Genomic DNA, 27,380 nt, shown 5'->3' on the forward strand with positions numbered 1-27,380 from the left:
GATGAACAGGTTTTCGACCTATCAAATTGCTTTGTTCTCCACCATTGCCTTGTTTTTATGGTAGAGATGAAATCAGATTCGAGAGTATCAACATACCTGGAGTCTTTAAGACTTGGGAAGTCAAGTTAAGGAGCTTGTTGGGGAGTTTTTTATGCGAATTCTTAGCCTCCTAGACATGTTTCTTGGCCTAATGGAGTTCGTTGGTGCCCATTGCCTAAGCAGCATTACAAAGGTAATTTTAATGCAGCCTTCTTTGATGATTTAGGTTGTGCTGGGATCGGAGTGGTTTTTCACGATCACACGGGCCAAGTTATTGCTACGTTAAGTCAGAAAATACCTTTGGTCTAGACCGTGGAATTGGCAGAGCCTTTGGCAGCAAGAAAGGCAGTTTGGTTTACTATGGAATTAAGTTTGTTCAGTGTTGAGTTCAAGGGAGATTTCTTAAGGGTGATATCGGCTTTGAATGATTTAAGAGGTTTAACACACTTTTTGGACATGTGACTAATGAGTGTAGGAGAGTCAATGCTTCTTTGAGGTTTTGCAAGTTTCAGCATGTTAGAAGGGAGGGGAATAGATTAGCTCACGCCTTAGCTAGAAGAGCAGTTTTATCTGCAAACACGGATGTATGGGTAGAATCCCTACCTACTAATTTGGATGATGTATTCCAATTGAATTTATCTTAATAAAGTTTACTTACTTTTTTCTCAAAAAAAAAAAAAAAAATTAAGTGTCTTTTTAAAAAAAAAAAAAAAAAAGTAGAAATTCTACTCTAGCTTAATCTAAATTTATACATATGTGAAGCTCCCTCCTAAAGACTTAAATCTTGACCCTTGCCCCCTCTCCCCTTCCCCCACTCCCACCCCATAAGAACTTTGTTCTTGTGAAGTGACCATCACAACAAAGGTGTATGGTGGTAAACTTAAGTGATCTTGATCCTTTATTGGTGGTCTTCCATGCTTATTTAATCCCCCACTTTCCTTAAACTAATTCAAATTCAAATGTCAAAGTCTTTTAGAAATGAAATGATCTTTGATTAAGATGTTTCCTTTTTAGATTTTTAATTCAAAATCAATTCTAATTGAGTAGTCCTATAATCACAAACAATTTTATAACATTTTTACAAAATGTTGATGTGGCCAACCTCTTATTGATTTTCATCTAGGTCCACCATTAATATCACTTTTTCATTTACCAATAATCACTCACTACATCAATAGTTTGTAAAATATTGTGTATCTCTAGCATTATTCACTATAATTTGTTAATATTTAAAGATTAATTGGGTTGTCTCTTGAGAATCACCTTATCTAACTTAACCAATTAAATTATAATCAGCACCTATTTTGTTGCCCCAAGTCGAGACTTGGCTATTTTGCAACAATAGAAAATTCCAACAACCTAGGGTACATGGACTAGATTGCTATGATCCCAGGGTGTACCTCTCTCATAGATCTCCCATGGAGAGCCAGGTTGCTTAGGCAAGAGAGTGAATGATGACTGTCACAGTTCCTTAGTGTTACCAAACAAAAGACAACTGGTTTCAAAAGGGAATATTTCTCAAATATAGATATTGGTGACTGCCGCTTCCTAGCCTCGTCAAGAGCCATGAATCTCTTAGTATGCAACTGTCATGGGCTTGGGAACCCACGTTTGTTGAAATAATACAGGCAAAAGATCTCTCTGTTGTGATCATAACCGAAACATGGACAGATGAAGCAAGGCTTGATCGAACTCTCAGTACTATTACTTTTGATCAGAAGTGGGTGGTGCCAAGGACAACCAGAGGAGGCGGGTTGGATAAAGTGGTAGTTAAGGGGGATTCAAGCATTGTGATGTTAGGTTTGAAGTTGAAGGAGCAAGGTCTGGAATCTTAGGGTTTACTTATTTTGGATGCAAGTGTTTTTGAGAACATTTTTCCGAATTATCCTACTCTCATGTTAAGAGTGAGGGTAACAAATTTGCACACTATTTAGCTAAATTAGCAGTTAACTTTCTACCACTACGCACCCTTGGTGCGGTGGTCACTCTACAATTATAAATGCTTGTAAAGTGTGGGGGGCAAGGGTCGGGGTTTAAGTCTCTAGGAGGGAACTTCACACATATATACACTTAGATTAGTCTAGAGTAAAAATTCTATCTTGTATAAAAAAAAACAGTTAACTTTCCAGACAGTGTAATATGGATAGAGGATGTTCCACCATCAATTTCCCCTTTTGTTCAGGCTAATTTGGCCATCGTTTTGTAATAAATGAATTCAATGTCATCTTTCTCAAAAAAAAAAAAAATTATTAATTTTAGTCTTAAAAAATAATCAAATCTTTATTTCCTTAATTAAATCTTAATTAATTCATTTATCATGGAATATATATATATATATATATTTTTTATACAAGATAGAAATTATACTCTAAACTAATCTAAGTGTATATGTGTGTGAAGCTCTCTTCTAGAGACTTGAGTCTCGACCCTTACCCCCCACACCCCACAAGCACTTATACTTGTGGAGTGACCATTACACCAAGAGTGCGCGGTGGTATCATGGAAAATATTTGAATCTTGAATCAATCACAACTAGACTTAATTATCTTTTCAAACTTGAAAGAATTTAAATAGTTAAGACTTTCCTTTTAAAGATGCTTTTAGTTTTAATTCCAAATTAAATTTGAATTTCAAATGTTATGACTTTTAATTTAGGAAATATCTTATTTTAATGGCTTGATTACCTTCCTTAATCAACCTCTCAAAAGTTTCGACCCAATTAATTAACACTAGAATTAATGGAATGTAAAAAAGGAAGGAAATAAATTAATTACAAATGTTAATGTTTTGGGTATTATAGGTTTTGTTAAATAAATTAGGGGAAAATGCCCAAATATGCCTTGAACTTTAAGCTAGTGGCCATTACACCATCTAAATTTTTATTTTGGCCAATTTACTCCTTAAACTTCACGCATCTGCCAATTCACTCATCTATTAGTTTGCTGTCAAAATACTAATAAAATATGCAACTGAAATGCACGTGATGTTAAAATACCCAAACCAATAGTTTGAACCCCAATGGAAGAAGAGAGAGACATGTTTTGAGTGCAAGAGAGAGATACAGTAAGAACCAACGCATCATCCCTTTCCGGTGCCGGAAATTTTTTTCTTGCTTTGTGTGGTCCTACCATGACTTTCAACAACATATATGGATCACTGTTTGATAGCCAATATGACAGTGAAAATAGCTAAATATCACGTTTTGGCAAAATTTGTGGCAAACTAGCACTGTTTCGGAAATATCTAGCAATCTACCACTTTTTTAGTACTCGAGTTTAGTGAACTTGATTTCCTAGGTGAGCCGCCAATGTGGCACTGCTGACCTGGAATTTGAAGAATTAAAAATACAATGTGGTACTCGATATTGTGGAAATTGATTATTTCTTTATAGTACTCGAGCTTAACAAAGTCGAGTACCTTGTTTTTTTTTTTTTTTTTTTTCTACTTTTTGTTTCGTACAAAACTTTTACTTATTTCATCTTTAACTGCTTGTGATCATTGTGTCCACCATGTTGGGTACATCATAGCACTGTGGGTCCAGCCCACATTTGATAAAACACCTCATTAAAGAGGTGGTTGGACAAGCCACAAAAGTCAGCCTATTTTCTTCTTGGGCAGTGACTTAGGTGTGTTGGACATGCTAAGGAGAAAAAGAAGAAAAGAAAGGGGCTGATGCATTAAGGCTATTTGGCCTAAGGGAAAGCTGAAGGAAAAAGAAAGTGGCTAAAACAAAGTCAATGCAAGTGAGTTGCATTTATTGTGATTTGATGTCAGGAGTGTCAAAGGAAGAAAAGAAGGAAAAGATGAAGAAATAAAAGGAGAGACCATTCGGCCAGTGAGCAAGAAGTGTAGTTCCAGAGAAAGTGAGGACTAAGTACAATCTTGAAGAACTAGTGAACACAACGATCACAAGCAGTTGAAGATGAAATAAGTAAAAGTTTTGTATGGAACAAAAAGTAGAAAAAGGAAGAAAAAAAAAAGTACTCGACTTTGTTAAGCTCAAGTACTAAAAAGAAGTACTCGATTTCCATAATATCGAGTACCATATTACTTTTTTAATTACACAAATTCCAGGTCAGCAGTGCCACACAGGTGACTCACCTAAGAACTCGAGTTCACTAAACTCAAGTACTATTTAGAACTCGATTTTTTGAAACTTGAGTACTAAAAAATTGGTAGATTACTAAATATTTCCGAAACAGTCCTAGTTTGTCACAAATTTTGCCAAAATGTGGTATTTGGCTATTTTCGCCCACCATGACACTGATATTTGCATTCTAAAGATTTCCCAAGATGCCTCAATTTTGGAACTCTATTTTTTATAATGTGCTTGATTTACAAGGCTGGAATGTCAATGTTCACTAATGTTTCACCCTTCAAACATTGTGTGGATGAATTCCTTGCGAGTTGTATTTAAAAAATAGATCAAAATCCAACAAGTCCTTATCTAAATTAACAATCTTTACCGATCCAACAAAGAAATCTAACCAAAACCCACCAATTAATTCCAAATCCTAACAACACAAACAACGAAATTCCCCAAAACCCATAATTTTTTTTTTTGGTAAAAAAAAGAAGAAGAAACAATTAAATATAAATTCCCCCAATCAATAACTAGAAAAAAGGTACCTTGGTTTGTTTGGGTTTGGTGATCAAAGTCTGGGAAGCGCAATCTCTTATGTCCAAATCCATTATAGCCTTCTTAAAATTAAAGCTAATTGGTTTTAGAGATTTGAGACTTTTTTTTTTTGGGTTTGTAAGGTGTGGATCCATATATGCTGTTGAAAGGCGAAACAAGAACTCGAATAGCAGGCCAAAAATTTCCAGCACTAGAGAGGGATGATGCAATGGTTCTTACCGTTTCTCTCTCTTACACTCAAAACATTTCTAACATCACATGAGTTTCAGGTGCATATTCTGTTAGTATTTTAACAACAAACTAACAGATGTAGTGAATGGCAGATGTGTGAAGTTTAAGGAGTAAATTAGTCAAAATAAAAAGTTCAGGGGGTGTAATGACCGCTAGCTTAAAGTTCAAGGGGGTATTTGGACATTTTTCCCCTTTTTTAAGACTTAAAACAATTAATTACTTGGCTAATCACTCAAGCAACATGTTCAAATTTTTAACGTTAACAATTTGTGTTTCTTTTTTCTAATGGCATATAGTATAATTGAACTCAATTTTCTAGATATACATGAACCATAAGATAATTTCTTACAAAATTATTTAAAATCCATCATCCAGTGCACAAGACATCTACTAGCATTAACAAACATTAAGTCTCATACCATGTTTGATAGTGACAAAGCCAGAATTCTTAGTTGAGGGGGGTAGAAGTTTAAACCAAAAAAAAAAAAAAAAAAAAAAAATCATAAAATTCCAAATAAGTATCTATTTAGTATTTTTAACAAATAAAACTATCGTTTCTTGTATATTATATTTCAATCATCTATGAAAATGGAACTAGATATTCTTTTAAATCTAAACAATCATCAATGACTGTCATAAAAGGAATAATTATTATTACAAAGTAAACATGAATGTAAGCACTATGCATAATTCATTAAGTATAAATTTTTTACTTTTCTAAAGGTAAGTTCATTACTTATCAATTTATAATTAATCAGTTTGCAATTTATGAATTTATATATTATCAATTTATTAGCTAGTTATAGCACTATGAGTCACTAAATGTGGGTAAGTGTCACAATTTTATTTAGTTAAGTTTGTGTGACATTTTATGCAATTGTTCTGTCTTTGTTTTTGTTTAATTATTCAGCCACACTTGCCCGTTGCCCCACACCAACTGTTACCCCACTACCAATAGTGTTATCCAATCAACTGTTTCAACCAACTTCCCACAGTCCCCCTATTGACAACACACAATTTTACAGCATATCTCAATAGAAAAATATAGTCACACAGAAAAGACGGTCTCTTAGACAAAGAGATACAAAAGTCAAAACACATAAATCAGTATGTAAAAAGATTCCAAGAAATAGACAAAACACATAAATGCGTATGGAGGAAGAGAGAAAAATCAAATGTGTCACTGGCTCACTGGCCAGAGAGTCAGCGTTGCAAAATGCAAAGAGAGAAGATATATACTTATAATGATAATGGAGATCTGACTAGCAACGGTGAATGAACGAAGTGTAAATGCGTGGCTGCTGGAGATGGCGATGAGGCATCAACTTGCAGATTCTCTTCGAGGCTGAAATGGTTTTTATTTTGTTATCACAGTCTAAAAATGGGCTTACTTATTTTTGTTAAAATTTTTAATATTGTTTAGGCTGAAATGGATTTTATTTGAGCTAATTTATGGTGTTGTTTGGGCCATTTTTGGGTTTAGGGTGCAAGAGTTTGGGGCTAATCTGTGTTATTGTTTGAGCATTTATTGGGGTTTAAAGGGCCAAGATTTTGGAGGGGGCTAGGTTTAATTTTTTTTTTTTTTTTGGGCCTAACTTTTAAATCAAGCTCATTATAATATATATATATATATATATTTTTTTTTTTTTCAAAATACTAGTTAGGACAGCTATTTAACATATAAATATTTGTTTAACTATAATAGTTTTTTAGTACCTACTTGCTAAAGATAATATATCTATTTTCTAAAAACTTCTAAGAATGATAACGAATATCATCATCTTCCAACAATAAACAACTGAGTTTTGCTAAAAAATTTAAATAATAAAAAAAAAGATAACAAAAGGCTTGTGTCATCGAATATCATCATTCTAACTTTCTAAGAATTTTTATCATTTAAAACTCAAAATACACAAAAAAATAATTTTAGGATGTTAAAATTTAGCAGGAGTAATTTAGACATTACACAATAAAATATTTTAAGAATTATAAGCTTTCATTAGGGTTTAACTGAGAGAATAACAATATGACATATTTGTTCTTTTCCAAAATATTAAGGGAAAAATTGCTTGATTTTAAAGTTTAAGCAAGAATTGTAAACTACCCCAAACATAAAGGATGAAAAATGTTTTTTTCCTAAATTTTTGTTTTTGTTTTTGTGTGCAAAACTATGTGTTTTTTACTTAAAATAGTGTGTAAAAAAAATATATACAAAAAGTCAACCCAAGAAAATTGTATGTGAAATAGTGAATTTTGGCTCAACAAAGTTGATTAAACCAACAAAAAATTTCTAAAAACACAACAGAATGACGCAACATTTTCATAATACCTTTATAATTTTGTTATATTTTTATTTTAACTCATAAAGAATTAACAGCTCAGCAGTTTTGAAAATATTGTGACAATATCAAGATGTCTTAACATTTTTCCCACAAAAAAATGTTATGTCCATGACATTTTCAATAACAATTTACCTTATTTGATTTGTTATGAAAGTGTTGTGAAAATTACTGTGGACAAACCAAAAATAATATTGAAAATATACTACAACTTTATGCATTCACAAAAAAAAAAAAAAAAAAAAGGCCAGCAAAACAGTAAAAGTTAAACAAACCAAAACTACTGTAGTGAGATTACTGTAACTTTTCCCATTCACTCTTTTTATATATATATATATATATATATATATATAAATAGAAGTATACATTGCACTTACAATGTAAATTTATATTGTAAACACATTGGTAAATGTTGTACACATTTGCAAAATTTGTACAATTTTTTTTGCAAATGCATATAATATTTGCTACTTTTTGTGTGTATACAATGTAAGCTTACATTACAAGTAAAAAGTAAACATATAAAGATCCTTAAAAAAAAAAAAAAAAAAAAAAAAAAAAAACTCAAACCAAGTTGGTGAACTTGAAGGAAAAAAAAGGAGGAAAAAGGCAAGTTATTAAACCAAAAATATTGTTCATAACACTATTCATGAGCTTATTCGCTTTTTTTATATATAGAAAAAAAGAGCACAAATCGATGACTGAAAAAAAATAATATTTTTTTTTTTAAAGCGATGAACAATACATATTGAACAAACCAAAAGTACTGTAACTTTTACACATTCACCCAATAAGTGTCACAATATTTTCACAAAACATTTATTTTCAGTTGTGGTTGGTCACAGTTTTATGTTTTATTATTTTATTTTGACTTATAAGAAATTGACACCTCAATAATTGTGAAAATATTGTGAAATTTATTGTGTCAGTATAACAATCTATATGCGGGTTCTTATAAATATTTAAAAGAAAAAAAAAAGTACAAACAGAAGACTGAAGAAGAAAAAAAAAAGTTGTAGCTACTATAGCTACAGTGCCACTTGAACAAACCAAAGTGGCACTGTAGCAACTGTTCAAAACTTGGGGGAAAAAAATGACTCACTACACCAAAAGGGGCACCGTAGAGGCATTGCCTCTTTTTATATAATTAGCAGAAAAAAGAGCACAAATTGATGACTAAAAAAAAAAGTACATATTAAACAAATCAAAAGTACTTTAGTTTTTACACATTCATCTAACAAGTGTCACAACATTTTCACAAAACATTTATTTTTAGTTGTGGTTGGTCACAATTTCATATTTTATTATTTTATTTTGACTTATAAGAAATTGACTTCTTAATAATTGTAAAAATATTATGAAATTTGTTGTGTTAATATAACAATATATATGAAAAAAAGTACAAATTAAAGACTAAAAAAAAAAAAAAAAAGAAGAGAAGGAAAGACAAAGTGGCTCAACAAATCATACCACTAATCAATGCATTGCCTCTGTTTATATTGTTAATAGATAATAGATTTTGTTTTGTTTTTTTTTGGGGGGGGGGGGGTGTGTTGGCTTGCTCCCCAATGTCGAACAGGAACTCCGTCCCTGATGTTTGACATGCCTAGTCAGGTTCCACATAAATATGCATTATCTCAACCATAACAATAATAACAAGATCGTCCCTGATGTTTGACATGCCTTGGGCAAGTCAAGCTCCACATAAATATGTAGGGGGGGGTGTTGGGGGGGCCTTGCTCCCCAACGTCAAACAGGAACTCCGTCCCTGATGTTTGACATGCCTAGTCAAGTTCCACATAAATATGCGTTATCTCAACCACAACAATAATAACAAAATCGTCCCTGATGTTTGACATGCCTTGGGCAAGTCAAGCTCCACGTAAATATGTATTATCTCAACCATAACAATAAGAGGAATGCTAACAAGTACTCTTAGGACACTGATTAATAATCCATTTAAAGAAAGTTTTTATGGGAAATGAAAAAAAAAGTAATTAATATTTTGACAACTCTTTTCATTTGCCATAAAAGTGGTATCAAAATTTTTCTAAAATGGATTATTAATGAGTATCCTAAGGGCACTCGTTAGCATGACCCTAACAATAATAACAAAGTAATCAATTAGTACAGCTTATCATTGACCTTATAGTCACTTCACAAGTACCAATTCTTATGGTTTGTAAAAGAAAGGACTATTGTTCAAATTCCTATGAGAGAGTTTCATATATTTATATATATATACATACATTTTTTTTTTCTTTTCTTTTTTTTGAGGAATTACACATACACTTAGAAAATGAAACCTTTGCACAAAGTGTTCAAGACCAAAACTCCACCAACCCATTAATCCCACACTTAAAAACAATAAAAAAATTTGCCTCCTTTTCAAAATGGGATTAAAAGTTTCACTAAGTTTTTATCTTTCATATTATCTCATATCTTTATATTTATGTTGTGGTATTTATTCATTTTAATTAGATAACGTTAAAATGCTACAAAAAAAACGTTAAATCAAAAACTTTACCTACAATTATCGATTGATTGAAGATGTGTCAAATAGGTGTAGAGATTCCAAAAACTTCTCTTTTCTCAAGCTAATCTTGGTTCCTCATCTTGAACTTGAAATAGAACACTTTGTGACTCACAGAAGTCAATCTTTTTGTTATGGGTTGCTACCAATCTATTAAACCTAACACTATCTTCTGATTAAAGTGAAAAAGAAATACTGTACAAAAGAAAATGACTCTCCTCAGCAGTAAATGACGATAATTATTTCATTTATATTCTTAGGTCTCAAATTAGTACCAACCCGGCAAGTCTACTCTCTCGAGCTCTATCTCTTTGTTCAATCAGCATCAAAGAAGTTGGGGCAACCATTAATTAATCACTTTCAAACTCTCTATTACTATTTCTAATTTTGTTTTTATATGAAAATCTCTCTTTTATAAATTATCACTTCCATCCTTCGCGCTCTACCATGCATTATATTCATCTTTGCCAATTCACCAAAGTACAAGAGATATAGCAGTGATGGGAAATCTTGTTTTCTCTTCAATAGAATGGCTGTATACTCACTAATGTTGGGAAGTTTCTATATCCCTGCTAGTACTAACCATTCTTAGTTGTATACTTCAGAAACTCACCAACAAGGGTCCAATGTTATGGCCAGTTATGGGGATCCTACCTTCGGTATTCCTACATATCAACAACCTTTATGATTGGACCACCAGGTCTTTGATCAAAGCTGGGGGTACCTTCCACTTCAGGGGAATGTGGATGGAAGGATTCTATGGAATCATGACCACTGTACCTTCAAACATTGAATATATGCTTAAAACAAACTTCAAGAATTTCCCCAAAGGTAAGCACTATATAGAGAGGTTTTATGACTTGCTTGGGAATGGTATTTTTAATGCTGATGATCAACTATGGAAGGAACAAAGACGAATCGCAATTTCTGAGATTCATTCAAGCAGGTTTGTGGAGTACTCAGTCCAAACCATGCAAGACCTGGTGCACCAGAAGCTACTAAAATTGTTAGAGAAACTCGTTGAGTCAGGGGATAGCTTTGATCTCCAAGAAGTGCTTCTTCGGTTCACATTTGATAACATTTGCACCGCTGCTCTTGGCATTGATCCAGGGTGCTTGGCCCTTGATTTACCTGAAATTCCTTTTGTAAAAGCTTTTGAAGAAGCCACGGAATTCACTCTATTGAGATTCTTGGTGCCATCTTTTGCATGGAAAGTCATGAGACTCCTTGGAGTTGGATATGAGAAGCGGCTCAAGAAGGCAATAAAAATCGTGAATGATTTTTCTGAGAAGATAGTGACTGATCGAAAGAACGAATTAGTGAAGTTTGGAAGCTTAAATGATCATTCTGACCTCTTGTCCAGACTCATTGAGGACTCTGACCAAGGTATGAAAAATCATTTTTCAGACAAATTTCTCAGCGATTTCTGCATTAATTTCATTTTAGCAGGACGAGACACGAGCTCTGTGGCATTGTCATGGTTCTTCTGGTTAGTACACAAGAACTCAGAGGTCGAAAGCAGAATTATCGGTGAGATTAATGAAATTTTGTGTTACCGCAAGTGCAAAAATGAACCATATGATGTGGCTTTTACAGTGGAAGAATTGAGGAAGATGGTGTATTTACAAGCAGCATTGTCTGAATCTCTGAGGCTTTACCCTTCAGTGCCATTTGACTTCAAAGAGGTTATTGAAGACGATGTTTTCCCGGATGGCACCATGATTAAGAAGGGGAGTCAGGTTGTTTACTGTATTTACTCAATGGCTCGAATGGAGTCCATATGGGGAAAAGATTGCTTGGAGTTTAAGCCAGAGAGGTGGCTTAAAGACGGGCAGTTTGTCAGCGAGAATCAATTCAAATATGTAGTGTTTAATGCTGGTCCAAGATTGTGTCTTGGAAAGAAATTTGCTTACATGCAGATGAAAATGATAGCGGCTTCAATCCTGTTGAGATATGAAGTTAAGGTTGTTGAAGGCCATAAAGTTGATCCAAAGCTGACAACCACTCTTTATATGAAGCATGGATTGCTAGTGACTATCAAGCCTAGGTTGGTTGGCGTTGCATAAGCTTTGCTAAGCACAATGGGTCGAGATCATATGTCCCAAAATTTTAAGACTCATTGAGCTAGAAAAACTACGTACTAGAGTTCTATTTTGTGTCTAATGTTTCTCAGATTGCTGTTCTGGCTAACTAGACTGTATGATAAATAAAGTGGAATGCATGTTGAGCCTTGTATTCATATTTTAAAAGAAGTTGTGTTAAATTTGCAAACTGGCTATCAATAAATCTTGATTTATATTTAAGGAATGTGTCAAATATCAATATATAAATATGTGTGTGTCATATACACTTAAATTAGGTTAGAGTAAAATTCTATCTTGTATAAAAAAAAATGTGTGTGTGTTTTTGGATGTTGCATACAGGGGCAGAGCCTGGCAACAGGGACAACAACCACCCAAAAAAAAAAAAATCTTGTACTTTGTTTTTATATTAAGAAATAAAAAGGAAAAAAAGTCTTAACTATTTTATCAATATCTTTTAATGGGAAAAAAAAATCATAAGACCTATAAAAATAAATAAAGATAAGGAGAAATAATAATAATAATAATAAAGAAACAAGACTTACATAAAGAGACAAATATGATATGGAAAATAAGATAAATTACACTTACACCTCCCGGACATAGCCAAATTAGACCCACAATATCCAATCTATCTATTAATATCTAAAACTTGAAGTGTATGATACAAGTGGATTAGCATAGCATTTCAGTCTAGTTTAGTCCACTTTTGCCAATTTTGATCAACTTTGGTTTACTCAATCCATTTCAATACACTTAGATTAGGTTAGAGTAGAATTTTATCTTGTATAAAAAAAAATATGTGTGTGTTTTTGGATGTTGCATACAGGGGCAGAGCCCGGCAACAGGGACAACAACCACCCAAAAAAAAAAAAAAAAACAAAAATCTTGTACTTTTTTTTTATATTAAGAAATAAAAAGGAAAAAAGTCTTAACTATTTTATCAATATCTTTTAATGGGAAAAAAAAAATCATAAAACCTATAAAAATAAATAAAGATAAGGAGAAATAATAATAATAATAATAATAATAATAATAAAGAAACAAGACTTACATAAAGAGACAAATATGATATGGAAAATAAGATAAATTACACTTTCACCTCCCGGACATAGCCAAATTAGACCCACAATATCCAATCTATCTATTAATATCTAAAACTTGAAGTGTATGATACAAGTGGATCAGCATAGCATTTCAGTCTAGTTTAGTCCACTTCTGCCAATTTTGATCAACTTTGGTTTACTCAATCCATTTCAAACCACTATAGTCCATTTCACTTTATTTTAGTCCATTTTAGTCCACTCGAACCACTCCGATTCACTTTGAATCTTCTCTAGAACAAATTGGGTGTTATGTTACAAGTGGATTTCTACCTTATAATAACATATCTCTTTTGTATTCATTTATATCATTTTTAATTTGGATTTTTAATCTTTTGTATAGTGGAGAAATGTTATTTAATTAAAGTGCACATTTATTACCACATTAATGCAAAATTGCACAGATTAGCAACTAGTTTTCATAAATAAAAAAAAAAACACTCCAACCCCAAATAATCAAAAATCACTCTATTTAGGAAATTAAGCTGCAAACAGTTCTATTTCCTTGACCTCCATTGGTGATGGGCATTGCCTAATGGCCATCCTAGGCACAATCTCCACAATACACTTGGTTCTTCCAGTCTGTATCTTATTAGTATCGGTAAATTACACACACCAAATAGAACTTGAACATAATCTCACCCTCCACTTAACACTTGCAAGAGGAGGTGTCAATTACGCTAAAATTCATTGGCCATCTTTCGATCTTAACTACAGATTTAGAAGGCGTTTGGATTGCATCTATGTTTTCACGTAGACGCGTTTCATCCCTTTATATATATATATATATATATATATATATTAATCAGCACCTATTGTACTGTTCATGGGACATGAACAATGCAAATAGACAAATGAACAGAATTTTGGTGTTAACAATAATCCGGAAATTATTTTTTTATTATTTTCAGTTTTCAGTAAAATAAATGGTATTCAAACGCACCATTATTTTTAATCAGCTTTTGGTTTCTCTTGTGTGATTAATTTATTAATTTTTTGGGAAGAATATAGAGTAAACAGGACTAAAATTAAAATTTTAATTATACACGTTAGTTTCTATTTTTTTAAAAAGAAAAAAAAGAAAATGATGTGGTTTTATTTAATTGGAGGATATACGGCAGTGTGTATGTAACTTTTTAAAGTTTAAACAAAAACAAATACAAATGTCAGATAAAAACGACAACTAGTGTAATATAAAACTCGTCGTTTATAAAAACTCAAATTTCTTCCGCTCCAAGATACTCTCTTAAAAATAACTTCTCGGACTCTCTGTCTTTCTCACAATCTCATTCTCACAAACTTTCATCTGCTTTCCCTATCGATCTCTCAGGTATTCTCCAATTCCCTTGTTAACCTTCACGACAACACTTTGATTTCCAGTTTTATCATTGAAAAAGAGCATCTGGGTATTTCATAAATCTCATTTTTGTGTCTTCTTGGTCAGTAGAAATTTAAAAAAAAAAAAATGTCACAGGTAGCTGTGGAGGCTCCTCCAAAGGGTGGTTTCAGTTTCGATTTGTGCAGAAGAAATGGCATGCTTTCTAAAAACGGTGTTCCGCCTCCATCTTATCGCAAGACTGGAACTACAATTGTGGGTCTAATTTTTCAGGTAACCCTGTTCATATCAATTTGTTTATTGGTAAAGTTTATTGTTTTAAATTGTATATTGACAAATTGAACTTGGGCTGAATCACTGGTAGTAAATTGGAGTTGTTACTTCCTTTTATTAAATTGGGTTTGCTCACTAGTACTCTAGTATTATGTTAGTAAGGAGCGTAAGCGATTTATGTTGTGGTTTTGAGCTAAATTTGATGAGAATGTTATATGCTCATATGAGGTAAAGACCTGAAAACACAATTAATTAAGGGTCCATTTGGCATTGAAATTTCATAGAGAAAACGAATGATTTTAAATAAACATTAAACGTGTGATTTTTTAATGATTTTGGATTAGTTTTTGTTAATGAATTAAATGTCATGTGGGTTAAGTTTATTTTTTTAAAATTGTATATTGACATATTGAACTCAGGCTGAACCACTGGTAGTAAACTGGAGTTATTACTTCCTTTTATTGAATTGGGTTTGCTTACTGGGTACTCTAAGTATTAGTAAGGAGCATAAGCGATTTATGTTGTGGTTTTGAGCTAAATTTGATGAGAATGTTATATGCCCATTCAAATGAATGCTGAAACTGTTGAATTTTGTAAAAAGGAAATTCATGATTTACTTGTGAAAAAGCTGATTAGAAATAGTTAGTCCCCTGGTCTTGTGCTGCTTTATATATATATATATATATATATTTTTTTTTTTTTTAACTAGCGCCTATTATATTATTCATGGGACATGAACAGTGCAAATAGGCAGATGAACAGTATTTTGGTGTTATCAGTAATTCAGAAATTATTTTTTTATTGTTTTCAGTTTTCAGCAAAATAAGCAATATCTAAACACACCCTTATTCTTAATCAGCTTTTGGTTTCTCTTGTGTGATTTATTTATTAATTTTTTGGGAAGAATATAGAGTAAATAGGACTAAAATTAAAATTTTAATTATACATGTTAGTTTCTATTAAAAAAAAAAAGAAGAAAAAGAAAATGATGTGGTTTTATTTAATTGGAGGATATACGGCAGTGTGTATGTAACTTTTTAAAGTTTAAACAAACAAATACAAATGTCAGATAAAAACGACAACTAGTGTAATATAAAACTCGTCGTTTATAAAAACTCAAATTTCTTCCGCTCCAAGATACTCTCTTAAAAATAACTTCTCGGACTCTCTGTCTTTCTCACAATCTCATTCTCACAAACTTTCATCTGCTTTCCCTATCGATCTCTCAGGTATTCTCCAATTCCCTTGTTAACTTTCACGACAACACTTTGATTTCCAGTTTTATCATTGAAAAAGAGCATCTGGGTATTTCATAAATCTCATTTTTGTGTCTTCTTTGTCAGTATAAATAAATTAAAAAAAAAAAAAAAAAAAAAAAGTCTCAGGTGAGGGCTCCCCAAAGTGGTTTCAGTTTTTTTTGCAGAAGAAAATGCTTTCTAAAAAGGTCCGCCTCCATATCGTAAAGAACTACTATTGTGGGTAATTTTTTTTGGTAACCCTGTTATATCAATTTTATTGGTTATATATGATTTTTTTATTTCTCTCTCATTGAGTCTTTTTTTAGGGGTTTTCTTTTTTTCACCTGTGGTGAGTCGAATTCGTTTTGTCATGGGTGTTTCAAAGAAATGTGAAACGTGTAAATTTTTTTTTAATGATTTTGGACTAGTTTTTGTTAATGAATTTAATGTCATGTTGGTAAAGTTTATTGTTTTAAATTGTATATTGACAAATTGAACTTGGGCTGAATCACTGGTAGTAAATTGGAGTTGTTACTTCCTTTTATTAAATTGGGTTTGCTCACTAGTACTCTAGTGTTATGTTAGTAAGGAGCATAAGCGATTCATGTTGTGGTTTTGAGCTAAATTTGATGAGAATGTTATATGCTCATATGAGGTAAAGACCTGAAAACACAATTAATTAAGGGTCCATATGGCATTGCAATTTCGTAGAGAAAACGAATGATTTTAAATAAACATTAAACGTGTAATTTTTTAATGATTTTGGATTAGTTTTTGTTAATGAATTAAATGTCATGTGGGTTAAGTTTATTTTTTTTAAATTTTATATTGACATATTGAACTCAGGCTCAACCACTAGTAGTAAACTGGAGTTATTACTTCCTTTTATTGAATTGGGTTTGCTTACTAGGTACACTAAGTATTAGTAAGGAGCATAAGCGACTTATGTTGTGGTTTTGAGCTAAATTTGATGAGAATGTTATATGCTCATATGAGAATGTTATATGCCCATTCAAATGAATGCTGAAACTGTTGAATTTTGTAAAAAGGAAATTCATGATTTACTTGTGAAAAAGCTGATTAGAAATAGTTAGTCCCCTGGTCTTGTGCTGCTTTTTTATATAAATATATAAATATATATATATATATATATTTATAACTGCCTTATGTAACCCGTTGGGATTATTTAGCTACTATGTTCACAGAAGCAATAACTGTAAATGGGCCAGAATGGCTAGGAAATATTCAAGTACCGAAAAGAGCTAGTTATATCAGAGTAATTATGTTGGAATTGACTCATATTGCTTCTCATTTGCTATGGCTCGGCCCTTTCATAGCAGTTATTGGTGCACAGACTCCTTTCTTCTATATTTTCAGAGAAAGAGAATTATTATATGATCTATTCGAATATATATATATATATATATATATATTAGTGATTGGTTTTACATTTTTAAGAAAATTTCATTCGTAAAACTAGAGAAAAAGTATGTTTTCAAGTCCCAGCTCATGGAGTGCTTTTTTTAAAAATTGCCTCATTTAATGCTGTCGATTTTCATAGAAACAATACTTTTTACAGATTTAATCAAAAGCTTATTTGTATTTCTAAAAGCATGTTTTCAAAAAACAAATTTTGAAATCGATATTTTATTCAAACCACACATTTTTTAAAAACTAACCCAAATGGACACTAAGTACCTTTATGTGTGAATATGGACTCGTGTTATTGAAAGTGCTGCATTATATGCTCCCAGTTGGAATTTTGTAGTGGGTTTATTAGCATGCTTGAATCTTTAATTCTTTTGAAGATACTTTTTATTAATTTGTTTGCAAGTCTCTAACGCCCTCATGAACTTGGGCACTTGTGTTTTGCTTTTTGGGGGTAGAGAGAGAGTCGGGGAGGAGGGGGGGGGACTGTGCCTTTTTTTATTTGGTATTCTTTTGCAGTGAAGTTCTTAGTAAGACTTTTCTACCAGTCATTAATCTTTTTAATACCTTATATTTTGTGTGGATTTCAAGTTTCTTTCAACTTGCTGATATACTTTTCTCAATTTGTCACCAGGATGGTGTCATTCTGGGGGCAGACACAAGAGCCACTGAAGGACCTATTGTTTGTGATAAGAATTGTGAGAAAATTCATTATATGGCGCCTAATATTTATTGCTGCGGAGCAGGAACAGCTGCTGATACGGAGGCTGTAACAGGTATCTTTGAGTTATAAGAAAATGTAGCCTGTACTTGTTTTTTATGCTTCTGCTATACATTTATTTCTATGTGAAAACTGTAATCCATCTGTCTATCGAACTCTTTTTCAGTTTTTATAGTTATCTTATACTTTGTTTTCCTTTCCGTTTGTCTTTACTAGTCATGGTCAGTTCTCAGCTGCAACTACATCGGTATCATACTGGTCAAGAATCTAGGGTTGTCACTGCTCTTACTCTTTTAAAGTCTCACCTTTTCAGGTAAGCACATTTTCTATTGACATTGTCTTCAGCAATATAGCTCTATACTTTTTAGTTGATGATAAGGACAAGGAGGTCTAATTTCTTCGAGACTTGTTCAGATACCAAGGTCATGTTCAAGCTGCTTTGGTGCTTGGTGGAGTTGATGCTAATGGACCACATTTGCACACTGTGAGTTGGGTTCAATTCATTAACATTTGAACATATATTGTTTTCTTGTTCTTCATGATACTGATTTTAGTTTTGGAATTTATTTCATTGCACAGATCTACCCTCATGGGTCAACAGACACCTTGCCATTTGCTACAATGGGTTCTGGTTCCCTTGCTGCAATGTCTGTTTTTGAGTCGAAGTACCATGAAGGGCTGACAGTAAGCTAGTCCATTGTCTCTGCTATATGATTGGAAGTACTTTTACCATCAACTTTGGTGTATCTAATCTCTGCGGAATTAAGTCAAAAATACTTTTTTCTGTCATCACTAAACAAAACTAGAACATGACTTAGTCTACTTTGCAAAAGATTCTTCTAGTTTGGTTGTAGTTGTGTTTTCTGAAATGAAGTTCATTGTTCTAATAATCAGGTGCTGGTTTTTTGTTGTTGGAGATTATTTAATGTTTCTGTGGATAATGATTTTCAAATACAATTTTCTACAGAAAGAAGAAGGAAAAAAATTGGTGTGTGAGGCTATTTGCTCTGGCATATTCAATGACTTAGGAAGTGGAAGCAATGTAGATATTTGTGTGATAACTAAGGTTTGTGGTTTAATTTTCCTTTTTGTTTGAATTTTTTTATCTCTTAACCTAGACCAGTGTCACTAACTGATTTTAATTATGCTTGTTTGTCTAGGGACAAAAAGAGTACTTGAGAAACCACCAGTTACCAAATCCTCGCACCTATGTCAGTTCCAAAGGATTTTCATTTCCCAAGAAGACTGGTTAGTAATTCTATCCTAAGAATCATTAGCCGTCTAGAAGTTAATTGACTTATATGCTCTATCTATTGATGAATGAAGCTAACTTTGGATGGTTTAAAGTATTAATTGGTTATAGTAAATTTGTAAATTTAATTCTTAGTTATTTGCACTTTGTTTGGTTTATCTTAAATTTTCCTCTCCTTGATTGGGTAAAGTTTTTCACTTGTTCTCTGGGCCCAATATAAATTTCCTTAGAATATAGATTGGATTTGAAGAAATAGATTCAGTGGCAAGTTGAACCCAACAATTAGCCAAGTCAATGGAGAATAAATGAAATGTCTCAAGCTCCTTTTAATTTGTACTTATTTTCTGTTTCTTTCTCCTTTTAGTAAAGAAGCAATGCAGTGTCATTTTACTGTTTCTGATTTTCACTTAACCATTTCTTAAAAAATTCAGCAGAAGTTATGACACTTTGGTGTCTCCGCTAATGAAAATTATTTGAATGCAGTTAATTGTTACAATAATATTTAGGATGTATGAAAGGTTTGTGACTATGGCAAGTGTGCCTAATTGTGTTAAATGATTACCAATTTATTCGCTGATTCATTTTATATACTATTCTTTCGTTTCTATTCAAGAAGATGCATCAGGCAAGGACGATCAATACTATCTGTGTTCTGCATGCAAATTGATGCATCCATGAGTTATTGATCATCTGATACCATCAAATTTTCATGGTTGCAGAGGTTACCTGAGGTTTAAAGGTACGAGTATTTTGAAATTGAGAAAGATACACAAATGACAATTAACAATTAACCTTCTTAAAAGTTAACCTTCCTGTAACAATTAACAATTAACCTTCTTCAAGTAAACCATCATGTCTCTTCTCTAATAGGTAATTTCCCGTAAAACGTGAGACCTTCTTAAAGTTGTTTTTTTTGGGTGAAAAACCTTCTTAAAGTTTAGTGTAACAGTTAATCTTTCTTTGGTATTGTGTTAGGTGTAAACTATTGATTATGTTACACTTAACCCTCAGACGCTTTTGAGTGTAACACAAAACTCTTCCTCTAGGAGTAATTTTAGTTATCTAAGAGGTTTAAAGTTATATTTGTCATTTCAATGGATATTGGGGTAGGGTAGAATTAGGGAAAAAAAATTGATTGGTTTCCTATGAGTAGTCAATGCGTTACCCATTTAACGCCTATTTAATTAGGTGGGTTAAAACTTAAATATAATGGACGGCTTAAGGATTAAGTTCTTCTAGAGCTTTTAGGGTATTTCCACCATAAAATTTCTAAAGATCCATGTGGTTTTGGGTTCAAAGCTACTAGTCACCTTGGGGCTACCCCTAAAGATTTCTCAAAAAAGATGCATGGACTTCAAGTACATTCTAGAAAATCTTGAAGCTAAGCTAATGGATTGGAGGAGTAAGACACTATGTTGGGTTGGGAGAGGTAGACTTATCAACTCAGTTATTCAAGCCATCCCAAATTATGTCATGTCTTTTTGTAGCATAAAATTGAGATGTTTTAACCATAACTGGCCAACCCTCACAAACCATGATAGTCCTTATTGACTAATAGTGGCAGTTTTGTATCTCTTCTCTTGAGCATCTTTCTCTGTTAGATGAATAGATTTCATTACACAAAAAATACTTAAAACACCTAATAAACAGTACTAAGTTCAATTTTTTCCCTTTAAAAAAATCAACTTTTTTCCTTTCGTATTAATTGAAATGTTGCCTCTTGACTGTTTCTAAAATCATTCTTACCTATATTATTTTTCTTTGTTAGATGAATAAATTTCATTACACAACATATACCTAATGATAGTAACAAAACTTTTTCAAAAAAAAAAAAAAAAAAAAAATAGTAAAGAACTAACTATTGAAAATATCAGTATGAATACCCGACTACTACATTATTTGAAGAAACAAAAAAGACTATTCAGTGCATTGTGCAACACCTAGGCCTAGCATTCTTTTAGAACTCAGACCATATGAAGAAGTTGTTTACTTAATATTTGAAAACCCATTTAAGTAGGTTGGCAATTATCGTTTCTGCAAGGCTAACAGTTAGCTAAGATTAGTGGTGTTTTTGGAAGTTTAGAAAAGAAATTTGATTCTTTAGTGAAATAGAGTTTCATTAATCTTTAAAACCAAAATAAAAATTTTCAGGCGTTCAAGTGATAATAGCACTTTTGTGGACCCTAATATCAAATTAAACCCCACAGTTCCCTCTCTCATTATCTACCTAACTCAAAAAAAAAAAAAAAAAAAAAAAAAAAAAAAAAAAAAAAAAAAAAGGAAAGAAAGAAGCAAATGAGCAAACTAAAGGTTTAGGAATTTTCATCTTGGGTAGAGTATCAATTGAAGTTTTTGATTAAGATGATAAGCAATTGAAGTGGAAAGTGAATGTTCCAAATGGACGTACCAAAACATTTGAAGAGAATCCATCAAGAAAAATATCTCAACATATTGCAATGTACTACACGTGAATTAAGATGTTAGAATGCTTCGGTTCTTCTCCTTAGCAAAAGGTGTGATTCACTTTGGAAATTTTATTTTATGCTTTTAATTATTTGTTTTATGAGTTACCACACAAAGGCAAAATGTACTATTAACTTTTGTCTTTTAATATATAGACATTTCATACTTTCAATTTATAAAATTTTTGCACAATTGTTATCAGCCAACTTTGTAATGGTTTCTAAAATTATAAAAATAAAAATAAAAAAATGAATAAGCTCGTACATTATACGTACAAATGCATACAAATGCTTTGGGTATGAAATTTTTTATGGTGGCATTTATTATTGCTAAGAACATGTTCTACTTGAACTTACATGTTTCATATGAAAAGCAATTCAAAGAGATAAGCCTGTATATCGCACGGGTTAGCTACTAGTTGTAAAATAAAAGTTGGAATGTTGGGAGTTTTGTAAAATGGTATGGTATAATAGATAAAATAACTTTTGAGATGGTACAATAGAATAGTTCAAAGATATGGAATGTGAATGCTCTAAGGCATAAATTAAAAATCTATTTTAGGAAAATATTTTTTGACAACCTTTTCAATTTTCAATAAAAATTTCCCTAAAATTGTTTACTAACATATGCCCTAAGAGCGTATGTTTGTAAAACCCAACTTAAATGGATAAGATTTTTTCTTAATTCAATGTCTTCAATTTGGAACAACAATTAACAAGTATGATACAATTTTCAACAATGGGCCTTTAGCATTAAGTTACATTTATTATTTCTAACACTCAGCTAACTCAAGTTAGGAGTATTAATATACTCAACATCAATGTGGTTGACAATCACTTTCAAGTAGAGTCATACTCACAATTTTTCACTTCATAAATAAAATGTAGAAAAAAAAATTGGTGGAGCAAGTTGTGCCCCTAGGCACATTCATCCATAAGTTCATTAACATTCCAATGCCATGCCAGCTTGGCTTTTTTTTATTTTTATTTATTTATTTTTTATTTACAAGAAAGAAATTTTATTCTTGCCTAATTTAAATGTATATATGTGTGTCCCTCTTAGAGACTTGAATGGGGTTTGGGTTGGTGTTGGATTGGTTGTTGGGTTAGCGTGGTGGGCAGTGGTGGTGATTGGGTTGTTTTTGCTATGGGTTTGTTGGGTTTTTTTTTTTTTTTTTTTTTTTTTTTTTTTTTTTTAAATTTGGGTTTTGGTTTTAGTGGGATTTTGGTGGGCAGTGGTGGCGTGGTGGTAGTGACTAGGTTGTTTGGATTTTTTTTTTTTTTTTTAATGGGTTTGCTGGGTTCTTTTTTTTATTATTTTTTTATTTTAATGATTTGGATTTTTGGTTTTGGTGGGATTTTGGTGGGCAATGGGCAATGGTGGTGTGGTGGGCATGGTGGTGATTAGGTTGTTTGGTTGTTGAGAGAGGGACAAAAAGGCATGGATAGAAATATAAAAGAGAGAGAGAGAGAGAGAGAGAGAGAGAGAGAGAGAGAGAGAGAATTTGTTTATTATTTTATTGTATAATTCATATTATTTTAACATGTTGTATTGTAAAATAAAAGTTGGGATGTTAGAAGTATTGTAAAATGGTATGGTATAATAGATAAAGTAATTTCTAAGATGGTAAAATAGAATAATTCAAAGATATAGAATGTGAATGCTCAAAGGCATACATTAATAATCTATTTTTGGAAAATATTTTTTTTTACAACTTTTTCTATTTTCGATAAAATTTTCCTAAAATTGTTTACTAACATATGCTCTAAGAGCATACATTAGTAAAACCAACTTCAAATGGATAAGATTTTTTCTTAATTCAACGTCTTCAATTTGGAATGACAATTAACAAGTATGATACAATTTTCAACGAGGGGCCTTTAGCATTAAGTTACATTTATTATTTCTAACACTCAGCAAAATTGAGTTAGGAGTATTAATATACTCAACATCAATGTGGTTGACAATCACTTTCAAGTAGAGTCATACTCACAATTTTTCACTTCATAAATAAAATGTAGAAAAAAAATTGGTGGAGCAAGTTGTGCCACTAGGCACATTCATCCATAAGTGCATTAACATTCCAATGCCATGCTAGCTTGGCTTTTTTTTTTTTTTTTTGATACAAGATAGAAATTTTAGTCTAGCCTAATTTAAGTGTATATGTGTGTGAAACTCCCTCTTAGAGACTTGAATGGGGTTTGGGTTTGAGTTGAATTGGTTGTTGGGTTAGCGTGGTGGGTAGTGGTGGTGGGTTGTTTCTGCTATGGGTTTGCTGGGTTGTTTTGTTTTTTTAATTTGGGTTTTTGGTTCTAGTGGGATTTTGGTGGGCAGTGATGGCGTGGTGGGCGTGGTGGTGGTGACTGGGTTGTTTGTTTGTTTGTTTTTTTTATTTTTTTTTTATATTTGGGTTTTTGGTTCTGGTGGGATTTTGGTGGGCAATGGGCAATGGTGGTGTGGTGGGCATGGTGGTGATTAGTTTGTTTGGTTTTTGAGAGAGGGACAGAGAGGCAGGGAGAGAGAGAGAGAGAGAAAGAGAGAGAGAGAGATAATTTGTTTATTATTTTATTGTATAATTTATATTATTTTAACTTGTTGTATTGTAAAATAAAAGTTGGGATGTTGGGAGTATTGTAAAATGATATGGTATAACAGATAAAATAACTTCTAAGATGATAAAATAGAATAGTTCAAAGATATGGAATGTGAATGCTCAAAGACATACATTAATAATCAATTTTAGGAAAATATTTTTTTGAGAACTTTTTCAATTTTCGATAAAAATTTTCCTAAAATTGACTAACATATGCCCTAAGAGCATACGTTAGTAAAACCCAACTTCAAATGGATAAGATTTTTTCTTAATTCAACGTCTTCAATTTGGAATGACAATTAACAAGCATGATACAATTTTCAACGAGGGGCCTTTAGCATTAAGTTACATTTATTATTTTTGACACCCAGCTAAATCAAGTTAGGTGTATTAATATACTCAATGTTAATGTGGTTGACAATCACTTTCAAGTAGACTTATACTCACAATTTATCACATCATAAATTAAATGTAGAAAAAAATTTGTGGAGCAAGTTGCTATACTATATATTCTATTTATGTCAGATAATTACTTACTTTTTTAAAAAAATACACACTCATACCAAACACACAATTATGTTTTTTCTTATTTCAAAATATGTTATTTGAAATATGGTACTAAGCGCATTTTTTGTATATGAGTACTTTAAACTCATATTTTCATAACACTTTTTAAACCACAATTTTCACATAAATTTAACAAAAGTACTTCAATACTACTACTAAACAGGCCCGTAATATTTGCAAGTCGCAACCCTTGTGGGTTTCAATTAGCTTAACTATTAAAGTCTCCCGTTGTCGAATAAGAGATTTTGGATTTGATGACCGCCTATACCAAAAACAATTGAGTATCTTGGTATGATGATAAAGAGCAATTATCATGAGCAGTTAGAGCCTTAAGCTTCAACACGCAATAGGAAATTACGAGTGTCCCTATCATGTGCAATGTACATGACTCACTAAAAATGATCATATACGACCACTTAAGTGTGATTAAGTAAGTCATATGCATGACAATGACACATGTTATCTTCTGATTGTGGATTAAAGCCTAATACTTCAAACACATTTGTAACCAAACTTTGTTCTATTCCCAATACCATGCTAATGTGGCTCAAAAACTTGTTACTATTGTTATCCATCACTTCTATAGCAACACACCTCATCAGAAGAAAACCCTCATTTTGCTGAACAATCTATTTTCCTCTCCAACAGTTCAATTAGAAAAGCCTCCAATAGAAAACACTTCTTCAGCTAGACGAATTATTACATCTCAAATCTCTATTTACCCACTAACCAAATACAAAATACTTAAATAACCCCCACCAATACTTCCCATATATTACCCAAATATTCTCCACATTATTACCCAACTTGAGCTCCCACAAATACTCTCTATACAAGCCTAATAAATTATTTTGGGCCCACACAAATACTCACCATACCATTACCATATTCAACCACAAAATTCTACCATCTCTATAAAAAGCCCAAACTCATTTACCTTGTAGGCAAAACCCAAAAAGCCCAAAAAAAACCCCTACAAAGCCCGTTGTTACACGGCACCTCTAAAGCCTGCTGCTACACAGCATCCTTACAAAGCCTGTTACTATACGGTACCCTAAAGCCCATTGCTACATAGCACTCTTACAAAACTCGTTACTACATGACACTCTTACAAAACTCGTTGCTATACGGCACCTCTAAAGCTTGTTGCTACATGACACCCTTATAAAACCCGTTGTTACACGGCACCTCTAAAACCCATTGCTACACGACACTCTTACAAAGCTCGTTGTTACATGGCACCTCTAAAGCTCGTTACTACATGGCACCCTTACACCCTTACATATTCAGCCATAAAATTATAACATCTCTATAAAAAGACCAAACTCATTTACCTTGTAGGCAAAACCCAAAAAGCCTAACAAAACCTTTTACAAAGCCCATTGCTACACGACACCCTTACAAAGACTGTTACTACATAGCACCCTAAAGCCGATTGCTACACAACACTCTTACAAAACCCGTTACTACACGGCACTCTTACAAAGCTCGTTGCTACATGGCACCTTTAAAGTCTGTTGCTACACGGCACCCTTATAAAGCTTGTTCCTACATGGCACCTCTAAAGCCCATTGCTACATACAACCTGTTGTTACATGGCACCTCTAAAGCCCGTTAATACACGGCACCCTTACAAAACCCATTGCTATATGGCACCCTAAAGCCCATTGCTTACAAAGCCCATTGCTACACGGCACCTCTAAAGCCTGTTGCTACACAACACCCTTACAAAGTCCGTTGCTACACGGCACCCTAAAGCCCGTTACTACACAACACCTTTAAAACTCGTTGCTACACAGCACTCTTACAAAGCCCATTGCTACACGGCACCCTAAAGCCCGTTGTTACATGATATCCCTTACAAAGCCCATTGCTACATGACACTCTTACTAAGTATGTTGCTACACGATAATATTTTTACAAAATCTCAAATTATTTACAAAAAAAACCCAAATACTATTTTGGCAACTATTTACAAAAAAAGCCCAAATACTATTTTAACAACTACTTACAAAAGCCCAAATACCATTTTGACAACTATTTCTAAAAGCCCAATATTATTTTGGCAGCTATTTACAAAAGCCTAATATTATTTTGGCAACCATTTACAAAAACTCAAATACTTCTAAAAGCCCAAGTACTATTCTTGGCAATATTTTATCAAAAGCCCAAATACTAGCTTGGCAAAATTTTACAAATACTCAAAAGCCCAAGTACTATCCTTGGCAATATTTTATCAAAAGCCCAAATAATATTTTGGCAAAATTTTACAAAAACCCAAATACTATTGAAAGCCCAAATACTATTCTTGGCAATATTTTACAAAATTCCAATAATATTTTGGCAACATTTTATCAATGACCCTAAACTACTACTTTTTTGACAAATAATTATTTCATAAAAGCCCAAATATTGTTTGGAAAATAATATTATATTGTGCTCAAAGCCCAAAGTTAATACTTTGGCAACAATATATTTCAAAAGCCCATGATTCAAGTCCGTGGCAAAACTATTTTTTCAATGGAATTCAATCCCATATTAAAA

The 27,380-nt window shown here is 32.4% G+C and overlaps 2 protein-coding genes across 5 annotated transcripts; both read left to right on the top strand.

Annotated features, from left to right (window-relative positions):
* The first annotated feature begins 10,249 nt into the window (after window positions 1–10,249).
* On the top strand, window positions 10,250–11,870 carry LOC115979429 (cytochrome P450 86B1-like). The gene has a single exon (XM_031101463.1). It carries the CDS (start codon window positions 10,408–10,410, stop codon window positions 11,845–11,847), a length of 1,440 nt encoding a protein of 479 aa, XP_030957323.1. The 5' UTR covers window positions 10,250–10,407; the 3' UTR covers window positions 11,848–11,870.
* A 2,326-nt stretch (window positions 11,871–14,196) lies between these two features.
* LOC115979430 (proteasome subunit beta type-7-B-like) lies at window positions 14,197–20,855 on the top strand. Of its 4 annotated transcripts, none has more exons than XM_031101465.1 (9): window positions 14,197–14,295; window positions 14,410–14,574; window positions 17,875–18,016; window positions 18,178–18,274; window positions 18,376–18,445; window positions 18,541–18,645; window positions 18,929–19,027; window positions 19,122–19,209; window positions 19,827–20,855. In XM_031101465.1, exons 2-9 carry the CDS (start codon window positions 14,431–14,433, stop codon window positions 19,889–19,891), a joined length of 810 nt encoding a protein of 269 aa, XP_030957325.1. In that variant the 5' UTR covers window positions 14,197–14,295; window positions 14,410–14,430; the 3' UTR covers window positions 19,892–20,855. The 4 variants fall into 4 exon arrangements, with proteins under 4 accessions (XP_030957325.1, XP_030957324.1, XP_030957326.1 ...); XM_031101464.1 differs by having other exon boundaries at window positions 14,413–14,574; XM_031101466.1 differs by having other exon boundaries at window positions 14,413–14,574; window positions 19,830–20,855.
* The last annotated feature ends 6,525 nt before the right edge of the window (window positions 20,856–27,380 follow it).

This window comes from Quercus lobata, chromosome 3, assembly GCF_001633185.2.
Source record: "Quercus lobata isolate SW786 chromosome 3, ValleyOak3.0 Primary Assembly, whole genome shotgun sequence".
Taxonomy (NCBI): domain Eukaryota; kingdom Viridiplantae; phylum Streptophyta; class Magnoliopsida; order Fagales; family Fagaceae; genus Quercus; species Quercus lobata.